This window comes from Mercenaria mercenaria, chromosome 11 (assembly GCF_021730395.1).
Source record: "Mercenaria mercenaria strain notata chromosome 11, MADL_Memer_1, whole genome shotgun sequence".
NCBI lineage: Eukaryota > Metazoa > Mollusca > Bivalvia > Venerida > Veneridae > Mercenaria > Mercenaria mercenaria.
Window position 1 is genome coordinate 45,051,731 of NC_069371.1, and position 17,910 is coordinate 45,069,640.

Consider the following 17,910-nt stretch of genomic DNA (forward strand, 5'->3'; position numbering starts at 1 on the left):
GCTTTCATATCAATGGTTTTATACAAAAAAAAATGCTTTTAAGAAACGCATTTTATATGGAAAATAGAAGGCAGAAATGATGGCATTAAATATCATGTTGAGAACGAATCAAAAATAAAGATAAAATTTTATTTAAAAATACCAAGTGATGAATCAAATGTTGAACTTTGGTAATGTTTTTGCACCTAAGGTTTCTTATTTTTAGTAATTTTGTTATAAAGTAAAATGTGTACATGCCCTTCTTATCTCTATATATTATAGAAAATCTGACCGCTATCGATTATTGGCCGGAGGAATATTCTTCGGTATGTCGATTTTGCACACAGCTCTTAGCTTTTTCCCGCCGTGTGCAAATCTGACCGCTATCGATTATTGGCCGGAGAAATATTCTTCGGTATGTCGATTTTGCACACAGCTCATAGCTTTTTCCCGCCGTGTGCAAAAATATCAGCAAGCGAGACGTATATAATTTCATTCATCACGAGGACATCGTCAAATACGTTGCACTAAACTGAACAAGAGAAAAGATGGGCCATCCATGCAATTGTGCCGAAAGTAAGTCTTGTTATATTTAATAGATACATTCCATGCTTTGTATATATAAATGAATTATTGATTATTGTGTCGCAAGTGACATGTTTTTTCTTTATTATAGCTAATATATATATATATAGATTTATGCGTAATAAGTGTATGTTTTATTTTATTCTTTTGACAGAGTACGATAATTAACATTTATTGAAACAAGACGCTTCTAATTCTCAAAAATGTAAATATTCGTAAATGTCATGTATTTGTTTTTCTCTTTCAAAAATTAGAAAGCAAAGCGATATAATTTTAGTTACCAGTTTGTTCAGAATGTTTTTAGCTCGACCTATTCGAAGGATAGGGGAGCTATCCTACTCGCCCCGGCGTGAGCGTTAGCGTGAGCGTCACACAAATGTTAAGGCATCGCCACAGTCACAACTCCGTATCAGTTCATATTTTCAGGCCAAGTATTTTTCTCTTGAAAATAGCACTAAAGCCTTAAAAGCTGGCCAAATTTTCATCAACATAAGAAGCATATGATGATTTATAGTACATATGCCGCTTGTAAAATGTTTGAGTCTCGTTTAGACCGAAAGTTTACCCCAAAATATTGAAATTTTATGTGCAGTCAAACTCCAGTATAAAAATATTACAAAGACAAAATTTAGTTAATTTCATAGTACAATATGTATTCTGCAAACTCTTATGGATTTTTGTTGAAATTGTTCCTGGTTATTGCATTAGACACAAAAAGACAAGCCCATGTAAATTTAATGTAAAATGGTGTTTGTACATGCATTACTGACCACAGGTAGCCAGGTAAACCTATACATAATCCTATAATATCACCTGTTTATATACATGTAAATTATGTGTGAACAGATAACACAAATTGTAGGTATTTCAATGACCTTGACCTTTAATGTAAACAAATATGGCGGCCGTCGATTGCAAGTAGAAAGTGCAACTCGCTTGAAAATTCGTAAATACACTTTAGGAACAAAATCGGCGGTGAAACTTTGCTTTTATTTTGTAACACAGAAAGTTGGAAATGATTTTCAATTTTCATATATACAGCAGGAAACAAAAAGAAATTCTTACAGATGATGGATTACCCCACAACTATTTTATTATTGCAGAAATTTAATCATTATCAACTAGCATTTATAAGCGTCCAAAACTTCGAATCGTAAAGTGCTCACTACGCATGCGCAGCGGAAGTTATGAAATTCTAAGGGAGAAGCAATTATTCTCTTCCTGTATTTTTTATGGTCTATCATCACTAAAGGGGAAGTAACTAAAACATTACTAATTATGCATTTTGGAACTTATCCCTTTGATGGAAGTAGTGGTCTCCAATTTTGTTTACATTTCTTGCACCAAGAGAGAAAAAGTTGGAGAAACAATTTTATGGAACATAATCTTTTTTGCAATAAATTCAAATAATTTCTTAACATTTTTAGAAAGGTATTGCCTTAAGAAATGAAGTAACATTTTGAAAAATAGGATATGTGTTTTTTATAAAATGTCATTGAAATAGCTACAAATTGGATAAATTGATGGTGTTGGGATTTTTGTGTAATTCAGTAATCGGGTAAAATTTCAAAATAATTTCTGAAGACTTTATTCTTCCTAGTCTGCTTTACAATTGGTTGTAATTATCTTTGAAATGTATTGAACACGTATTGAGTTTGACTGCACGTAAAATTGCAAAATTTTGTCATAGAAAAATATCGAATAAAGGCATAATACAGGTAGTGAAATGCACATCCTTTTACTTGCATATGTTCACATAGATATTTAAAACATAATTATGACAAATTTATTGACTTTATTGTTACCACTTTGTAATCTTTTATTTTTATGAAAATTTGCATGTAAAATTTTGAGTCAAAATGGCCGCCACTGTAGGCGATGCCTTAAAGTTTGCGTACCACCCCAAATATTTTCAAAGTCCATTGAGATAGTGCATTCATATTTTGCATACTTATTAACCATCATGACCCCAGTCTGTAAAAAGGAGGAGGCAACTCTATCAAGCATTTTGACTGAATAATGGCCCCATTTCGACTTAGAATAAATGTTAAAGTTTGCGTACCACCCCAAATATTTTCAAAGTGCATTGAGATATTGCTTTCATATTTTGCATACTTGTTTACCATCATGACCCCAGTCTGTAAAAAGGAGGAGGCAACTCTATCAAGCACTTTGATTGAATTATGGCCCCTTTTCAACTTAGAATATGCTTATTGTAATGTTAAAGTTTTACTCATAGCTTATATTATACTATCAAGCACTGAGAATAGTCGAGCGCGCTGTCCACTGACAACTCTTGTTTAATGTTTTATTCATGTTGACTATACATGCTATAATACCAACTTCAGTCGACATGGTTAAATGATGATACGTCAGATTATTTTAATACCTGCTGAGAAGCTGAACATAGAAACATATATTTGATTTTTAAAAAATGTGCTAAGATTTGTCAGGTTAAATTAAAACTTTTGAAGATTTCCAACACAGTATGTGTATTATGAAGGAATAATTACATAAGTAAACTAGGCTCACGTGCTTATTAGGGAAACAGGCTACACTATCGAGATTATAAATAAGATAATGAATGTCTTTTCGTTATTTATGTAAATATGACAAAATTCTGTTTTACTTCATTAATTTTATCATGACTATCATCCATTAAACATAAATCATGGGTCGCCGAAAGGGATTGATCGACCTTGTAGTGATAATTCATATTTACTGGTATATCTTCTGTAAAATCAGTTTACCTGCAAGCGACGTTGCGCATATTTCACATATTATTAAACAATTCCGTTGTCAACACAATTCATTGTAAGATGATATTTGACAATCGTTTGGCTAATTTATTACCCGCATTTTTTATGGTGCGAGTTGAAGGTTTGACAAACTAATTTAGTGATGTAATAAAATTATGGTAAACAGCAAAATTGTATCTTCATTGACTTTTACTACATGCTATAGTAAAAATGTATTTTAGTTAACATAGGTACCTACCAACATTAAATTGTACGGTTTATCAATCAATTAACAAAAGATTTGAACTTTCCGTATATCTTAAAAAAAAGAATAGCTCAGTTACTTAAATGCAAACACCCTAGTAGGCTGTAATTCCAAAGGTGTAAGTCACACAAAAATGTTATGTAAAATAGGATTATAGCTGTGCATTTGATCTTCCTTGTATAATTTCAACTTTACCAAAATTAACATTAATAATTAATATTTTCATATTGTATACGTTTCCAGCTGTTTTGAAAATAATTGAAGTTAATTCCGACGTTCACAGTCATGTGTATCTAGCAGTCGGTTGCTTCTCAGAAATCGAAATATTCTGTACAAGTACTTGGGTTTTATGGTACAACAGATAAATTCTGCATACAGTTTTTGTTTTATATATTATTATTATATATATATTATTTAAGTGTTTACCTTTTCTACATTGTATCATTTATAATGTTACAGCGGGAAGCTGCACCTGTTCCGACCAGTGTACCAGTGATGGTGTCTGCAAGTGTGGTCCCAATTGCAAGTGTGGTGCTGACTGCAAGTGTACCGGATGTAATGTTGTTTGCAAATGCGGGGGTATGTATATTATATAACCACATTTTTTAAGAGTTAAGACTGAAACGAAAAAGAATACTTCCTGGGTTGTCTTCCTTTTTATATGCATTTTTATATACAGTAAAATACACGAATTAGACGATGTAACGCCTGTCTACTACGGCTACAATATTTGATCTGCTATTTTACTTTCCTTCTGATGTACAAGAATTAGTAATCTAAATGTAAAGTACAATATAAGACAGAGACGTGTTTTAATTTAGTTAAACAATCACATTACGTGGGAATTCCCTTGGGCGTTGCCCTCGTGAAATTATTCATCGGAAAATATTACCTTGTCGTCGTGTTTAAATTTATTAAAATATATTTCTACTTTATATTTTTCTTAAACTGGGCAAGCTATAATACAGATTATCAGTTCTCTTGCACTAAGTCATTTTTAGATAAATATAACATTGTTATACATGATAGATAAATATATAACGCTATTGTACGATTATTATATAGAATTAGTTGATATCAGTTTAGTTTTAATCTATTAATTTCAATTTTTAGATTCGTGCGCATGCGGGAAAGGATGCACGGGACCAAGCACGTGCCACTGTGATAGTAGCTGTTCGTGTAAGTGATGGGAAGAAGTCACGCGGTTTGAGCGGTTCGTGCGAGCACATGCCATGAAATCACGTTGCCACTTGCCAAGATACTCCATGCACCGCTGTAAATCTTCAGATCAGAGATGGTTGTTTCACAACTTTTATCAAAAGACTGTTGAAAGAGACACTTTTCCCATTTCCTTCCTTAATACCGCGTGACATTCGTTAAAATAATTTGACAGAGTACAAATAAAATGAATATAATAATATTGTGTTCAGTTTGGTGTATACACATAGTCTTGTGCTGGTACTAGGCTGCATCTTTTGATCTTTACCCTGCTAAATTTTTAATTAAATTGAACTTGTCCATCTTTCAATTTTAACAGTATCATTAACTGTTAAAAGGGATGCTAATCAATAAAGTTACTGACTGAATGGTGAACAGTGCAGACCATGATCAGAATGCACGAATGTGCAGTCTGATCACGATCTGCACTGGTCGCACAGGCAGAATCAATCGTGCCCAGCTTGATAAGAGTCAATTATTGTATACAGATGTGTTTAAATGATCCATTTTAAATACCACTACCATGCTAATTGCGTTTGTGTCATTTTAGACAATAATGCACTGTTTAAACTATAGAGTGTCATCACAAGATATCAAGAGAGTGCCAGGTTTGCCACTTACCTTGAAAAGTCGGGGGAAAACCTTTTTTTTTAAGGTCAGTGAATTGACGGGGAAATCTTGATAATGGTCAGTGAAAAATGAAGAGGAGGAGGACAGAAATATGGTGGTACTGGTCAGTGAAAGTATGGTTTAGTCGGGGCAAAGTCGGAATTTCCATTTTCTTAGATAAGTGACAACCCTGTTTGCAATAGATGCACATGTACACAAAGAGTTTAGACAAGCACAAAAAGTACTGCAGTAAGGCCTCTTCGTTTATTGCACGTGTACTGGCCTCTGCGCAGAAAGTACTGCTGCGAGTTTTTTGCACGGGTACTGGCCTCTGCGCAAAAAGTACTGCTGCAAGTTTTTTGCACGTGTACTGGCCTCTGCGCAGAAAGTACTGCTGCAAGCTGCGAGTTTTTTGCACGTGTACTGGCCTCTGCGCAGAAAGTACTGCTGCGAGTTTTTTGCACGTGTACTGGCCTCTGCGCAGAAAGTACTGCTGCAAGTTTTTTGCACGTGTACTGGCCTCTGCGCAGGAAGTACTGCTGCGAGTTTTTTGCACGGGTACTGGAAATTGTTGACTATAAAATATAAAGAGTATATTTCTTTGTTATACTGTAAGATCGAAATAATTTTTTCTTCTTTTATATCTATCAATGGCTTTAAACTTTGTGTACATTGACATACAGTGAAAATAAAACTTGATATTTTTTCTGTGTAATTAAAAGATACATTTCAGCCTAACAATACACTGAAAACAATTAAGATTGAAAAGCGTATCTATAACTTTGTTGCAACTAAAATTTTCCTATTCCTAAATCATTTAGAAAACCTTATACTTGTTTACTCAAAATTCTTTCTAAAATGTAGCTCACCTGCATGAACAGTTTAAGATAAGCTAGACGTTATGTGTATATTGGGACAAAGAAATAGGCTGCGTCCGTCCGTCCGACGTTCCCGGTCCATAACTCTGCCATACATGAAGGGATTTTGAAATAACTTGGCATAAATGTTCCCGATAATGAGACGTTTTGCCATGCGCAAGACCTAGACCCTTAGCTCCAAGGTCAAGGTCACACTTAGAAGTGAAAGGTTAACAAACATACTCTGCTTCTTGTCCGGTCCATAACTCTGCCATTCATCAAGGGATTTTTTTAAAATCACTTAGCACAAATGTTCCCTATAATGAGTTGATGTGTCTTGCATAAGACCCGGACAACTAGCTCCAGTGTAAGGTCACACTTAGAAGGCAAAGTTGAACATGGTCTGTTTCTTGTTCGGTCTAAAACTGCATTCATCATGGGATTTTAAAATTCCTTGGCACAAATGTTCCCCATAATGACTTGATGTATTATGTGCAAGACCTAGACTCCTAGCTCCAAGGTCAAGGTCACCTTTTGAGAACATGTTTGGTTCTTAGTAATACATTTGTGTATATTTAACCTTTACCCTGCTAAATTTCTAAAATGGATCGGTCCATCATTAAATTTGGGCAGCACTATTTATTATTCAAATAAGTGTTCACTGAAAATTTACCGACTGAATAGCGAACAGTGCAGATCAAGATCAGTGTGCACAGCACTGGTCGCAGAGGCAGAATCACTTGCCGCCAACAGGCTAAACGTTACTGAATGGTTTGGCATACATATTCACCATTACACGAGATTGTGTCAGTTGCAAAGGTCAAGGTCACAGACAACCAAGTTAACTTTCAATTTTGTTTGTATAGTGCATATTTTCTGACCTGGCGAAGATATTTTTAGTACAGACTTTACCATTAAAAACAATAGGCAACTTGTGCATATCGGATTTATTCGTACGGAATGAAACCAAATCCAACGATGTAGCCGATTACCCTAAACTAAATGATAGAATGGTCCATTTATGACCTTTCTATAAATATCTCCGCCAGGTCAGAAAATATGCACTATACCTGAAATCTTTTTAAAGTTTACTGACATTCAATGTCGATATTTCCTTTAAAAGCACGGACTTGCTCCAGTTAGTCGCCCTTAGCAAATGGCGGCCTAATAGACATTTACGGATTAAGTCTACGTGGACTGTGGACACCTAAAGCGATAGATTTTTCAAGGGGACCGTCTCAACATAGTTTAATTATATTATGCGCGATATGAAAAAGAGTTTATAACGGCAATAGGGTTTGAGTTATTATATCATCACTATGCGGTAGGTGATATAAAATTTGGATGTGCCTGTTTTTAGCTCGACTTTTCGAAGAAAATGTAGAGCTAGTGCATTCGCTCCGGCGTCGGCGTCGGCGTCTCCGCTGGTTAAAATTTTTGATAAAGTCAAATATCTCTGTTACTGTCAAAGCTATTGACTTGAAACTTAAAATACTTATTTACTATCAAAGTCTACACAAGGAAGAACAATCCCCATAACTCTGATTGAATTTTTACAGAATTATTCCCCTTTCTAATTTAGCATTTTTGGTTATAGTTTTTGATAAAATCAAATATCTCTGTTACTATCAAAGCTATTGACTTGAAACTTATAATAGTTATTTACTATCGAAGTCTACACCAGGAAAAATAATCCCCATAACTCCGATTGAATTTTGATAGAATTATGCCCCATTTAACTTAGAATTTATGGTTAAAGGTTTTGATAAAATCAAATATCTCTGTTACTATCAAAGCTATTGACTTGAAACTTAAAATACTTATTTACTATAAACGTCTACACCAGGAGAAATAATCCCTATAACTCTGATTTGAATTTTGACAGAATTATGCCCCTTTTTAACTTAGAATTGTTGGTTAAAGTTCTTGAAAAAGTCAAATATATCTGTTACTACCAAAGCTATTGACTTGGAACTTAAAATACTTATTTACTATCAAAGTCTTCACCGGGAGAAACAATCCCTATAACTCCGATTTGAATTTTGACAGAATAATGCCCCCTTTTAAATTAGAATTTTTGTTAAAGTTTTTGATAAAGTCAAATGTCTCAGTTACTATCAAAGCTATTGACTTTAAACTTAAAATAGTTATTTACTATCGAAGTCTACACCAGGAAAAACAATCCTCATAACTGTGAATTCTCAATGTGGTGAACATTTGTGCCAAGTTTTTTTTTAAATCCTTGAAGCAGTTTAAGAGTTACACATCGCATTCGAAACAAAGTTATATGACCTTTGACCCCTAAGACGGACACACAGACAGACAGACGGTCAGACGAACACCAAAATACGTTCCTTCGGGCGTATAATAACAACAAAGGAATGGAGACGCAAGATATTACGTTTTCTACAGTTTTCACAATGTTTTACCTGCTGACCTACATTTTCATCCCGGCTAACCCAGTTAAGATTTATTTTCATTTCGGACGACGACGAGGATGGAATACGGATACATTGCGAACAGATAAGCTCATCTTTTCAACTTTGTCGCAGATGCGCAACTTATAATATTGAAGAACCTTTCGGGAAAGTGTTATGACGCTAGATCAAATACTTTTTGCGATATGCATAACAAAACACCTCTCTGGCGAACAGACAGACGGACAGACAAATCCAAATCTTATCCTGTGCGGTAACATAATAAGCCAGACCTTACCATCATTATTGGAATGTTTTCCTACCACACATAAATTAAAATTATCATGTTGAGACGGTCCCCTTGAAAAATCGATCGTCTTAGGTGTTCACAGTCCACGTAGACTTAATTCGTAAAGGTCTAATAAAGGACAAGTTTAAGGTTTCCAGATCGGCTATTTTGATACGTTGAATACACGATGCGGTACTGTTGAAGGATATTTATGTTGTGATACATAAATCGTATAAAACTTTCTAGTTTCAACTTACATGGATAATGATTTATTTCTTACTAAGTAGTAAGAGAGTTTTTATAAGTTCCTAGGGAAAGAAAAACAAAATGATTTGTAATGAAAGAACTTCGGGCAAAGGTTTAAGCTGTCCACTGAACTTTAAGCGGTTCATTAACTTTTAAGTGAGTGACTCTTACGCTTAATGAGAGATAACATTTGATAATGGGGAAGACAATAAGTGGCTTTTCTTCAATTTTTTAAGGTCATTACTTTCTCAACCTGTAAGGGGAATTTAAGGACTGAAGTTCCTTGTAATAATATGATCATACATCGAGATATATACCCGTTGAGTTATGTTACAGGAGCAACGTTCTTCATCTCTGATTTATGTTAGATGTCATTAGATGTCTACAATGTTAAGGAAAGGTTTCGTGCATTTTAAGATGAGTTCAGTAACAGAGGCCGAAGACTGCTAGGTCCCATGGTCTATCTAGAAGTAAAGCGAGTGCTCTCCGCAGCGGCTTTAATAAAGTGCAATAATTTAACTGGCTGCAATTTATGTTTACTGAAAAACAGACTTAAAGCGAACAAACAAATAGAAATATGCAAAACATGGTTATGAGAAAACTTCAGTTAAGTTTGGTAAAATGTTTCATCAAAGCAACTGTTTGTACTTCATTTGTTTTATGTCAGGTTCAAATAAGTGCATACATTATCACAAGAATTCAGAAGCAGAGATACACGTGTCAATCCAGTGTGACACGTAGGACACAAATTATAATATTTTAGGCAGCTGTTTACTAATAGACAAAATATTTTTTTTAGAGGCACTCTCGCATATTCTAATGGCAACTGGGACATCACTTTCACATTCTCGCACACTATTTCGGATGTAACAACAGGTCACCTACTTCAAATTATTAGACCGTCACAATTACGGGTCCAAACCCCGCTCGTGTGTAGAGTTCAGTAATCCAGGGGAGGTCTAATGCAAAACATGTTTTTGCCTTTCCCGAAACAATATACCTGGAAGGTACTGAATCTTGACAAAATAGTGGAAGGGAGAATATCATTACACGTATCTAACACGTTTTGTAAAATTGAATTATCTTTCTGAACTGAAAATGAATGGCAATATTCTGAACAACTATCCCGCCTTCGCGACTTACTCATATCTTGAAACAATACTAAACGTATTTTTTTTTGAAAATCATCGCACTGAACACTAAATGACTGCGATATAGAAACTATCAAAAACGTTATAATAGAAACAAAACAAAACATTTTTAATTAATATATTTAATATAGTCATCGATGTTGTATTTACAAAAGGAAAGCTGTGTCAAATGATTAGTAATAATTTAATATTTATTGGTAACCTACAAAATGATTTATTAAAAGCGATTAATTTCTACACTTAATATGCAATTCGTCCGTTACAGTTTGTATTAATTTGTACGATATACAAATAAAATCTGTAAAGAGATCATTTGAAAGCATAGAATGCAACCAAACAAAATAATGACTGTGACTCAATGCAGACTTGGAGCGCCGGTATAAATTACAGACTCCGGTACATACCGGATTAGCTAAATTTGAACGAAAATATCATAAATGTATATATTTTGTAACCATGGTGATACTAACCCTAACCTTTAGTCAGTATTTTATGCATATTGTACACTAAATGCATGAGGACATGCAAAAATATGCATATTTTTGCCGTGCGCTACAATTGATAATCACTTTCGGGCATGCGCAGAAGACCGCTCCAAGTCTGCAATGAGTTACATCGCAAAATAATAGCAGACTCTGTAAGTTTGATTGAGTCTGTTCATGAGAGGTATTGTAAGGTGCAACACCTAGCGCCCGGCTTAAGCGGAATTCTAATACAGTAAAAATGAGTGTACTCCATGATCCCAAAGGACCAAAAATATAACAACACTGAATCCAAAGACTACATTAAACACAACAAACGAAATCAAAGCCATAATGGAGAAATCCAAGAATTGATACTGTAGTGGAAAGATATACTCAGTTCATGTTAAATTGTCTACTATAGATGGGGATTGTTACTGAACTAAAATGAATACAATTGTTTATCTATATATGACACAGCGTACAAAAACGACATTGCATTCGTAACAATCGTTGAAGCTTTATAGATGAAGCATTTTTTCTATAAGAAAAGACCTGGTAAATACGAGGGAAATAATGATTATGTTTTACATATTGTCATGCTGCGTTCACATTTGCCAATGAGCGTTGAAAGTATTTTTGAGTAAATAGAATCAAATTGCAATAAAAAGCATTTTGATGTTCAGTTAGCCAACTTATACTCGATAGGAATAAAATCATATAAAATTGTTTTTTTTTTTTTATAATTGAACTATCAGGCCTACATTTGTAGGCCTTCTCAGTTAAAGCAAACTGCACATAGGTCACCCAGTTGGTGTTTGCATTGAAAACAAATTGTCCTGCACATATGAATCCCTTAGATAACTCAATGCACAATAGTGTGTACATTAAATATGCTTGTGTAAATATATGTTATGAGAAAACCTCATGAAAATGCCTATATGAACTCCATGCTTTTGCGGAAGGCTGAGCAGAACCACATCCGTTATTTGAAGTGATATGCAGCTAGTTTATGTAAGTGAGCCGCCATAAACGGTTTTTAACCAAAAAAGCGTATTCAGACACATATACAATAGAATTCAACCCTTTAAATAATTATATTTAAAAAGAGGCGTAAAATTGAACAGTTATATGATGTGAAATAGGAAAAGAACTCCGTGGTATAGTATTTTCTTATATCTTATATTTTTTGGTCCTTTTAAGATCTTATAGTCAATTTACTATAACAGAGTTCCTCTAAAGCCGGTTCTACAGGGCGTAAGGTGAGCACTCCTGAACAGACTCATTCAATCAAAATCTGCTATTAGTTTACTGCTAATATAGCAGCGATGAAGTGGCCTTTGGCGATTTATAAAGTCTCCCCGTATTTTGTCCCAGTTTTGTTATACGTTTTAGTCCAGTGCGAGTTCATTCCTCGTAAACCGGTGCAGGGGGTGGGGGGGCGGGGGGGGGGGGGGCTTAGGTGTGTTGCACATTTCGTTACCTCTCAAGACCAGACTCAGTCAAACCAAGCCTACTATTATTTGCTTGGTTGCTTTTAATATTTCCAAAGGATTTTCTTACAGATTTTATTAAATGAAATTATCTAGGTTACTGAGGTATGCATAGCTTTAAAGGTTTTATAGCTTTACTATATCAAAATTCTACCGCTGACTCAAATAGGAAGCTTGAATGAAAAAGAATAAAGAGACCAACTGAATGCCTCGAAAAATGTATGTATGTCTGATTGTGTACAAGAGAAATAATCATAGATCTTAGATTTGTTACATTAGACAAGTAAAAATTACATAAAAATGTTAAGATTTGATATGGCATTTCTTTTACATTAAATTCTTTGTCTCTTTCTATTTAAAAAAACTAGTATAATATGATTATTGTAAAGATCTCGAGCCATTCCCTACAAATTCAGTTAGTATGTGATTGTCAATTATAAAGGCAAGTTATTTCCTTTTCCTTCGTTTTGTTATTTGATATAAACGTAGTGCATGCAAATGAATCCATTCACGGGAATGTAGAGATGGTACCTAAAAGATTCAAATTCATCTTTATAGGTTTTTTTCATAGTGAAATGATAGCTAAGTACACCAATTTTCTAAATATATTTATGGTTTTCCTCTTCTCCATGTCAAAAATAGAAATATTTGATATCTAAAAAATGACTTTCTCAAAATATCTGAAGCAAAATGGACAACTCTTGTATTGACCGTGTTTCAAAGATTTTAGGACTTCCCCAATTATAGTCTATATCAAAAGCTCCCACAGCTAAATAAAATCAATAGAGTATAAGGTAAGTTTACTCTACTTTCAACATTTTGAAAGAGCCTATACTGAACTTCCTTTTGTCTTTTAATAAAATCAAATTCCAAGACTAGCCAAGAGTCTAAAACGCTTGAAAAAATTCTGAGTGAAAGAGAATGACATGCTCTTTATTATAAGCTTACCAAAACCATACCAAAAATGTACCTTAAAGAAGTTACTAAAGATTTTATATTGTAAACAAACCCCTACACCATTTTACCATCAATATTTTCCACTCATGAATGCACTCAATTCAGGTGATAATTGTTGATATACAGTTGAACTTCAATGGCTCGAACTCGGATCTTTCAAACACCCAGGATCACTCGAACTCTTCGCCCGGTCCCGAATTTATTCCTTCTTTATTCTATATAGCTCTACCTCGGATCGCTCGAACTTCGAAAATTCGAACTCTCGAACTCATTTGGTGGTCCCTTCGGCTCAATTACAGTGATAATTACACCTATTCAGTCGAACAGCCTATTTGTCGCCGGAATGGCTTGTGTTTACAAAGATTTTCACTCCTCTGCCTGACATTCGCCAAACTTCCCCTTTACCCGGCGCGTGCGTAATTTTCACACGCCTATGTAATTAGCGTCGGTATACGACAAACAAATTAAACTAAGTGAATTTCGTTCACTGCAATGCTTTAATGGGCTTTGATTAATACGAATAAAATTATTTAAAATAATTGAGCAATGTCTGTCTTTATTTTGTCTGCATAAAAACGGGAGATACGATGTTAACTTTCATACTGCTTTAGCATGGCTGAATAACTTAGTAAAGGACCCGGAAACAGGGGGATAGCTAAGTCGGCTACTAGAAAGCAAGGAACAAAACGAAAATAAGATCCAAAAACTTTAGAAACAAAATATATGTTTTTTCGTATCAATGTCATGTTTGAAAATAAATAATAATGACTATTTCAGCGTTTGTTTTTACAAAAAAAACACACATGTAGGTACAATATGACAAGATATTACGATGTAAGGTTTGTAACAAATCATGCCCTCGAATTCCCAAATTCAAAATGGCCACCATTTTGATGGCTCGAACAACGGAAAACTCGAACTTATTTCAACGGGACCCTCGAGTTCGAGCCATCGAAGTTCGACTGTATTTGTAAATGAGAGGCCCCAACAAAAACATTTTTCAAGTTATGTAAACAGTATAAGTTTTAAATTGATGTTGATATCTGAAATTATCCGATTACTTTGTTTTCAACAATAAATAAAACACCTTTTAGTTTGTTTAGGGTAGTTGACCTGTAACGAAAATCATCAAATAGAGTAATCTCCATATGCTTTTTCAGCATTTATTCGTTTTTCAAGGAAAGCAAATGATCGTGCTTGTTCCCTCCAGAGAATGTTTAAATTGAGAATTGCTTAAAATACATTACATAGAGTCATTGCCTGTCAGCTACCTTAACATGTAGTAATTACAACCACTACCTTAAAACATTGTAATTATATTTGACGACAATGAATTTTTGTGTTACCAATTTAACTTTTTTGTTATTTCCCATTGTTGGATATATACATTTTACATTTTGATATATAAATGTTGTGTAAATCAATGTATCACCATTGAGAACAATAAATAAACAACTTTGGCTAAAAGATCAAAACTTAATAACGTTTCTTAATGTCGTTAATTTTCTTCAAAGGAATGTATGCATTTTTCTATATAATCTTCATGCATTACTAAACTTTCTATCAGGGCCTCACTACAACTTACAAAATAACTGTCAGTGTAAGTCATGAGAAAAGCATGCATATTGTATATTGAATACAAAGGGATTTAAACAAATGTAGGTCATATTTTGTCTGCCTGGTAAGTTGTTTGAAAAAGGACCTATCTGATTTTTCTTTCACTTTTGATCAATGTTTAATGTTGGCTTCAGTTTATTGACCAATTCAGAGTTGTCCCCCTTTGATTTATTTGGTTAGGTACCATCTCTAGGGAATGAGTTGCCGTATTACACTTATTAACAATTATTACTTTTAGATCTAAGTTCTTTATTTCGAAAACTATTCATCAACATGTAGCATAAAATGAAATGAAAATTTCACAATTGGCTGAAGGGGGAATTTTCCGTTCGCACATCAAACTAAACGACCTCGACCCGAGCAGTCGTTTTTCTGCATGCTTGTACATGTTAAAGGTAATGTATTCATTTCTTCCTATCCTAACCAATTCGTCATGTCTATATCTGGGACAAACACCCTCATTATTTATTCAATTATGAATGTTTTATTTTTCTATTACAAAACATTCCTTATTCTAAGAATTTTGTCAAAAATATTATTGAACGGCAGTATTTCACAACGTTAAGCGTTACGGTAAATCACCACAACGTCAGTTGGTAAACAACCTTTTTTAATTAAAATTATTTTTAGCGATTACGATTATGCTGCGGTTGGTTGAATAAACACTTATATATAAGGCATTTCCTTGAGTCAATCTTCATATTCTGCATAGAAAGAGCAGCGTGTAAATTTCAAGAGACGAAAACAACAATATGAATCACGTTTTCAGCATAATCTTTTTTACTTTCTCGATGTGTATCACGCATTCGTTTGCACAGCCGCCACGGAAAGGTAAATATATTTAATGCATAGAAACAACTAAACGACAATTTTATATTAAAAGCGTAATATCTTGATAAAATATTTATAGGTAAAAAGATGCTATTTCATGCATTTTCAGTGAAAAATAAAAATTCTTCATTTTCGAGATTTTTTTGATTTTTATTGTCTTTGACGCTGACTTCAATTGTAATATTGATTAGATAAACAATAATACAATATATGTCTTCTGATTAAAAACGTGAATTTACTTTCAGAAGTGGCATGTCCATCGTGTTTCCATCTTGAATTCGAAATCCGCAACCTTCCAAGGTTTATCAAGATATTTGTCGAATCCATGCTGTCAGGACTCAAATTGTCCAATCCGAACTGCGCAAGCAATAAAGTGGCACCTAAAGCCTGCCCGAAGCCTCTAATCCCAGGTCTTATGGAAAACAAGTGCCAGACAGCAACTATAAATCTAAAAGCCGTCGGAATAAAACCCATTTTTCCAGGTAAAGCATTATCCAAAGTCTTATAAAATTCGCATTTTCCAGCTAAAATTTGGTAAAGTTTATATTGATTATATTCTTTGTTATGCAATACTTTTCCCCAAACACAAAACTGCCGTCATTGACGTATCAAATACGGTAAAGAGAGTAAATCAAAAGAAAAATCATGAATTTCAAAGTCTTTTCTTACTTTTTGTAAGTGTAAAAAGTACTTGATAAACAAAAAATAGAAATCATTCAGTCTGTTTTTGTTGTTGATTGTCCGATATAATATAAGTAGAGACAACAATCAGGAAAAAAAAAGATTTCACAGTTGTGGCTCATTTTTGCCAGCCCCCTCCACCCCCACAAAAAAAAAAATGTATGAGAATCTAATTTTAAGCTGTTAAAATATTTAAAAAGCAATATGTCAAAGCAAGTTCAGTCGTTATACTAACTGATATGTAATTGATTTTACAGATGCGGAACTAGATGTTGGTGTTACAATCCGAACATGTGAATCTGGATGGTCAGGAACTGTGGATAAATGTATGAAACTAAGCGAAGTTGATGCTGCAACTAAAGCAGAGATTACTAAGAAGCTTAAAAGGGTGGAAACTCAGTGGAACAGCGTCACCTACACCGGAAACGTTTGCATCAAAACACCTTAAACACAGGAATTTTGAACTCCATTACCTACGTGTTATTCCTGTTTTAAACTCTCGTTTCATACTGAACCAGATCTTTTATATGATATTGATACCTTTTGTTTCAGAGATTTTTACCCTTTATTTATATAGAAATCCACGTAAAACTGTTTTTATTTGTATTATTATGACATGGTAAATATCATCTTTTCAAAAAGGCATAATTGTTTCAGGGAGTTTGCGCATGTTCGTGTTTCTTAATGTATAGCCAGTGTGATACTATCTTTTGAATAAAATAAACTTCTTTTCAAAAGTATTGTCTACTGTCTGTTTACACTAATAATGATGTAGAATTCCATGCCATTACAAAAGTACTTAAAGGCCTAGATCCACTACTATAAAAGAGTTTGTTTGTTTGTTTTGGGTTTAACGTCGTTTTTCAACAGTATTCCAGTTATGTAACGGTAGACAGTTAACCTAACTAGTGTTCCTGAATTCTATACCAGTACTAATGTTTTCCGCAAGTAACTGCTAACTTCTCCACATGAATCAGAGATTGAAGACGAATGATTTCATACACAATGTATTTTATCAAACCGTCACGGAGGACATATGCCTCGCCCGAGGATCAAACTCACGACCCCGCAATCCGTAGATCGGCGCTCTCCCTATTGAGCTAAGGGGGACGGCTACTATACAAGTGTCCTCAACCCTCCCCAAATCTAGAAAACAACTGTCTTATCTGTTGCCTATCACTGATAATGTAACAGTAGCTAATTGGAGGGCAATAAGCACAATAGGGTCCCCACTATAGTAAACGAGGAGAAGGAGAAGTGGCTTTTCTTCTATTATAAAGTCATTACTTTCTCAGCCTGTAAGGGCAAAAGATGGACTGAAGTGAGTGCCTGGTAATAACTGCGTCCCTTAATACTGAATACTGCAATATTTTATCCCTCAATACTGCATACTGCAATACTGCATCTCTCAATACATTCGATCGTAATTAAGGGCAAAATGAGAACGGAATTGAAGTGCCTCGTAATAAAATGATCGTAGATTGAGATATATACACGTTGAGTTATGCTATATACA

At 34.2% G+C, this 17,910-nt stretch overlaps 2 protein-coding genes across 2 annotated transcripts; both read left to right on the top strand.

Moving 5' to 3' along the window:
• The first annotated feature begins 395 nt into the window (after positions 1–395).
• Positions 396–4,985, top strand: LOC123532698 (metallothionein 10-II-like). Its single transcript, XM_045314236.2, has 3 exons — positions 396–555; positions 4,027–4,146; positions 4,681–4,985. Exons 1-3 carry the CDS (start codon positions 528–530, stop codon positions 4,752–4,754), a joined length of 222 nt encoding a protein of 73 aa, XP_045170171.1. The 5' UTR covers positions 396–527; the 3' UTR covers positions 4,755–4,985.
• Positions 4,986–15,466: 10,481 nt separating this feature from the next.
• On the top strand, positions 15,467–17,132 carry LOC123532107 (uncharacterized). Its single transcript, XM_045313463.2, has 3 exons — positions 15,467–15,713; positions 15,959–16,195; positions 16,652–17,132. The coding sequence occupies exons 1-3, from the start codon at positions 15,635–15,637 to the stop codon at positions 16,840–16,842; spliced, it is 507 nt and encodes a 168-aa protein (XP_045169398.1). The 5' UTR covers positions 15,467–15,634; the 3' UTR covers positions 16,843–17,132.
• The last annotated feature ends 778 nt before the right edge of the window (positions 17,133–17,910 follow it).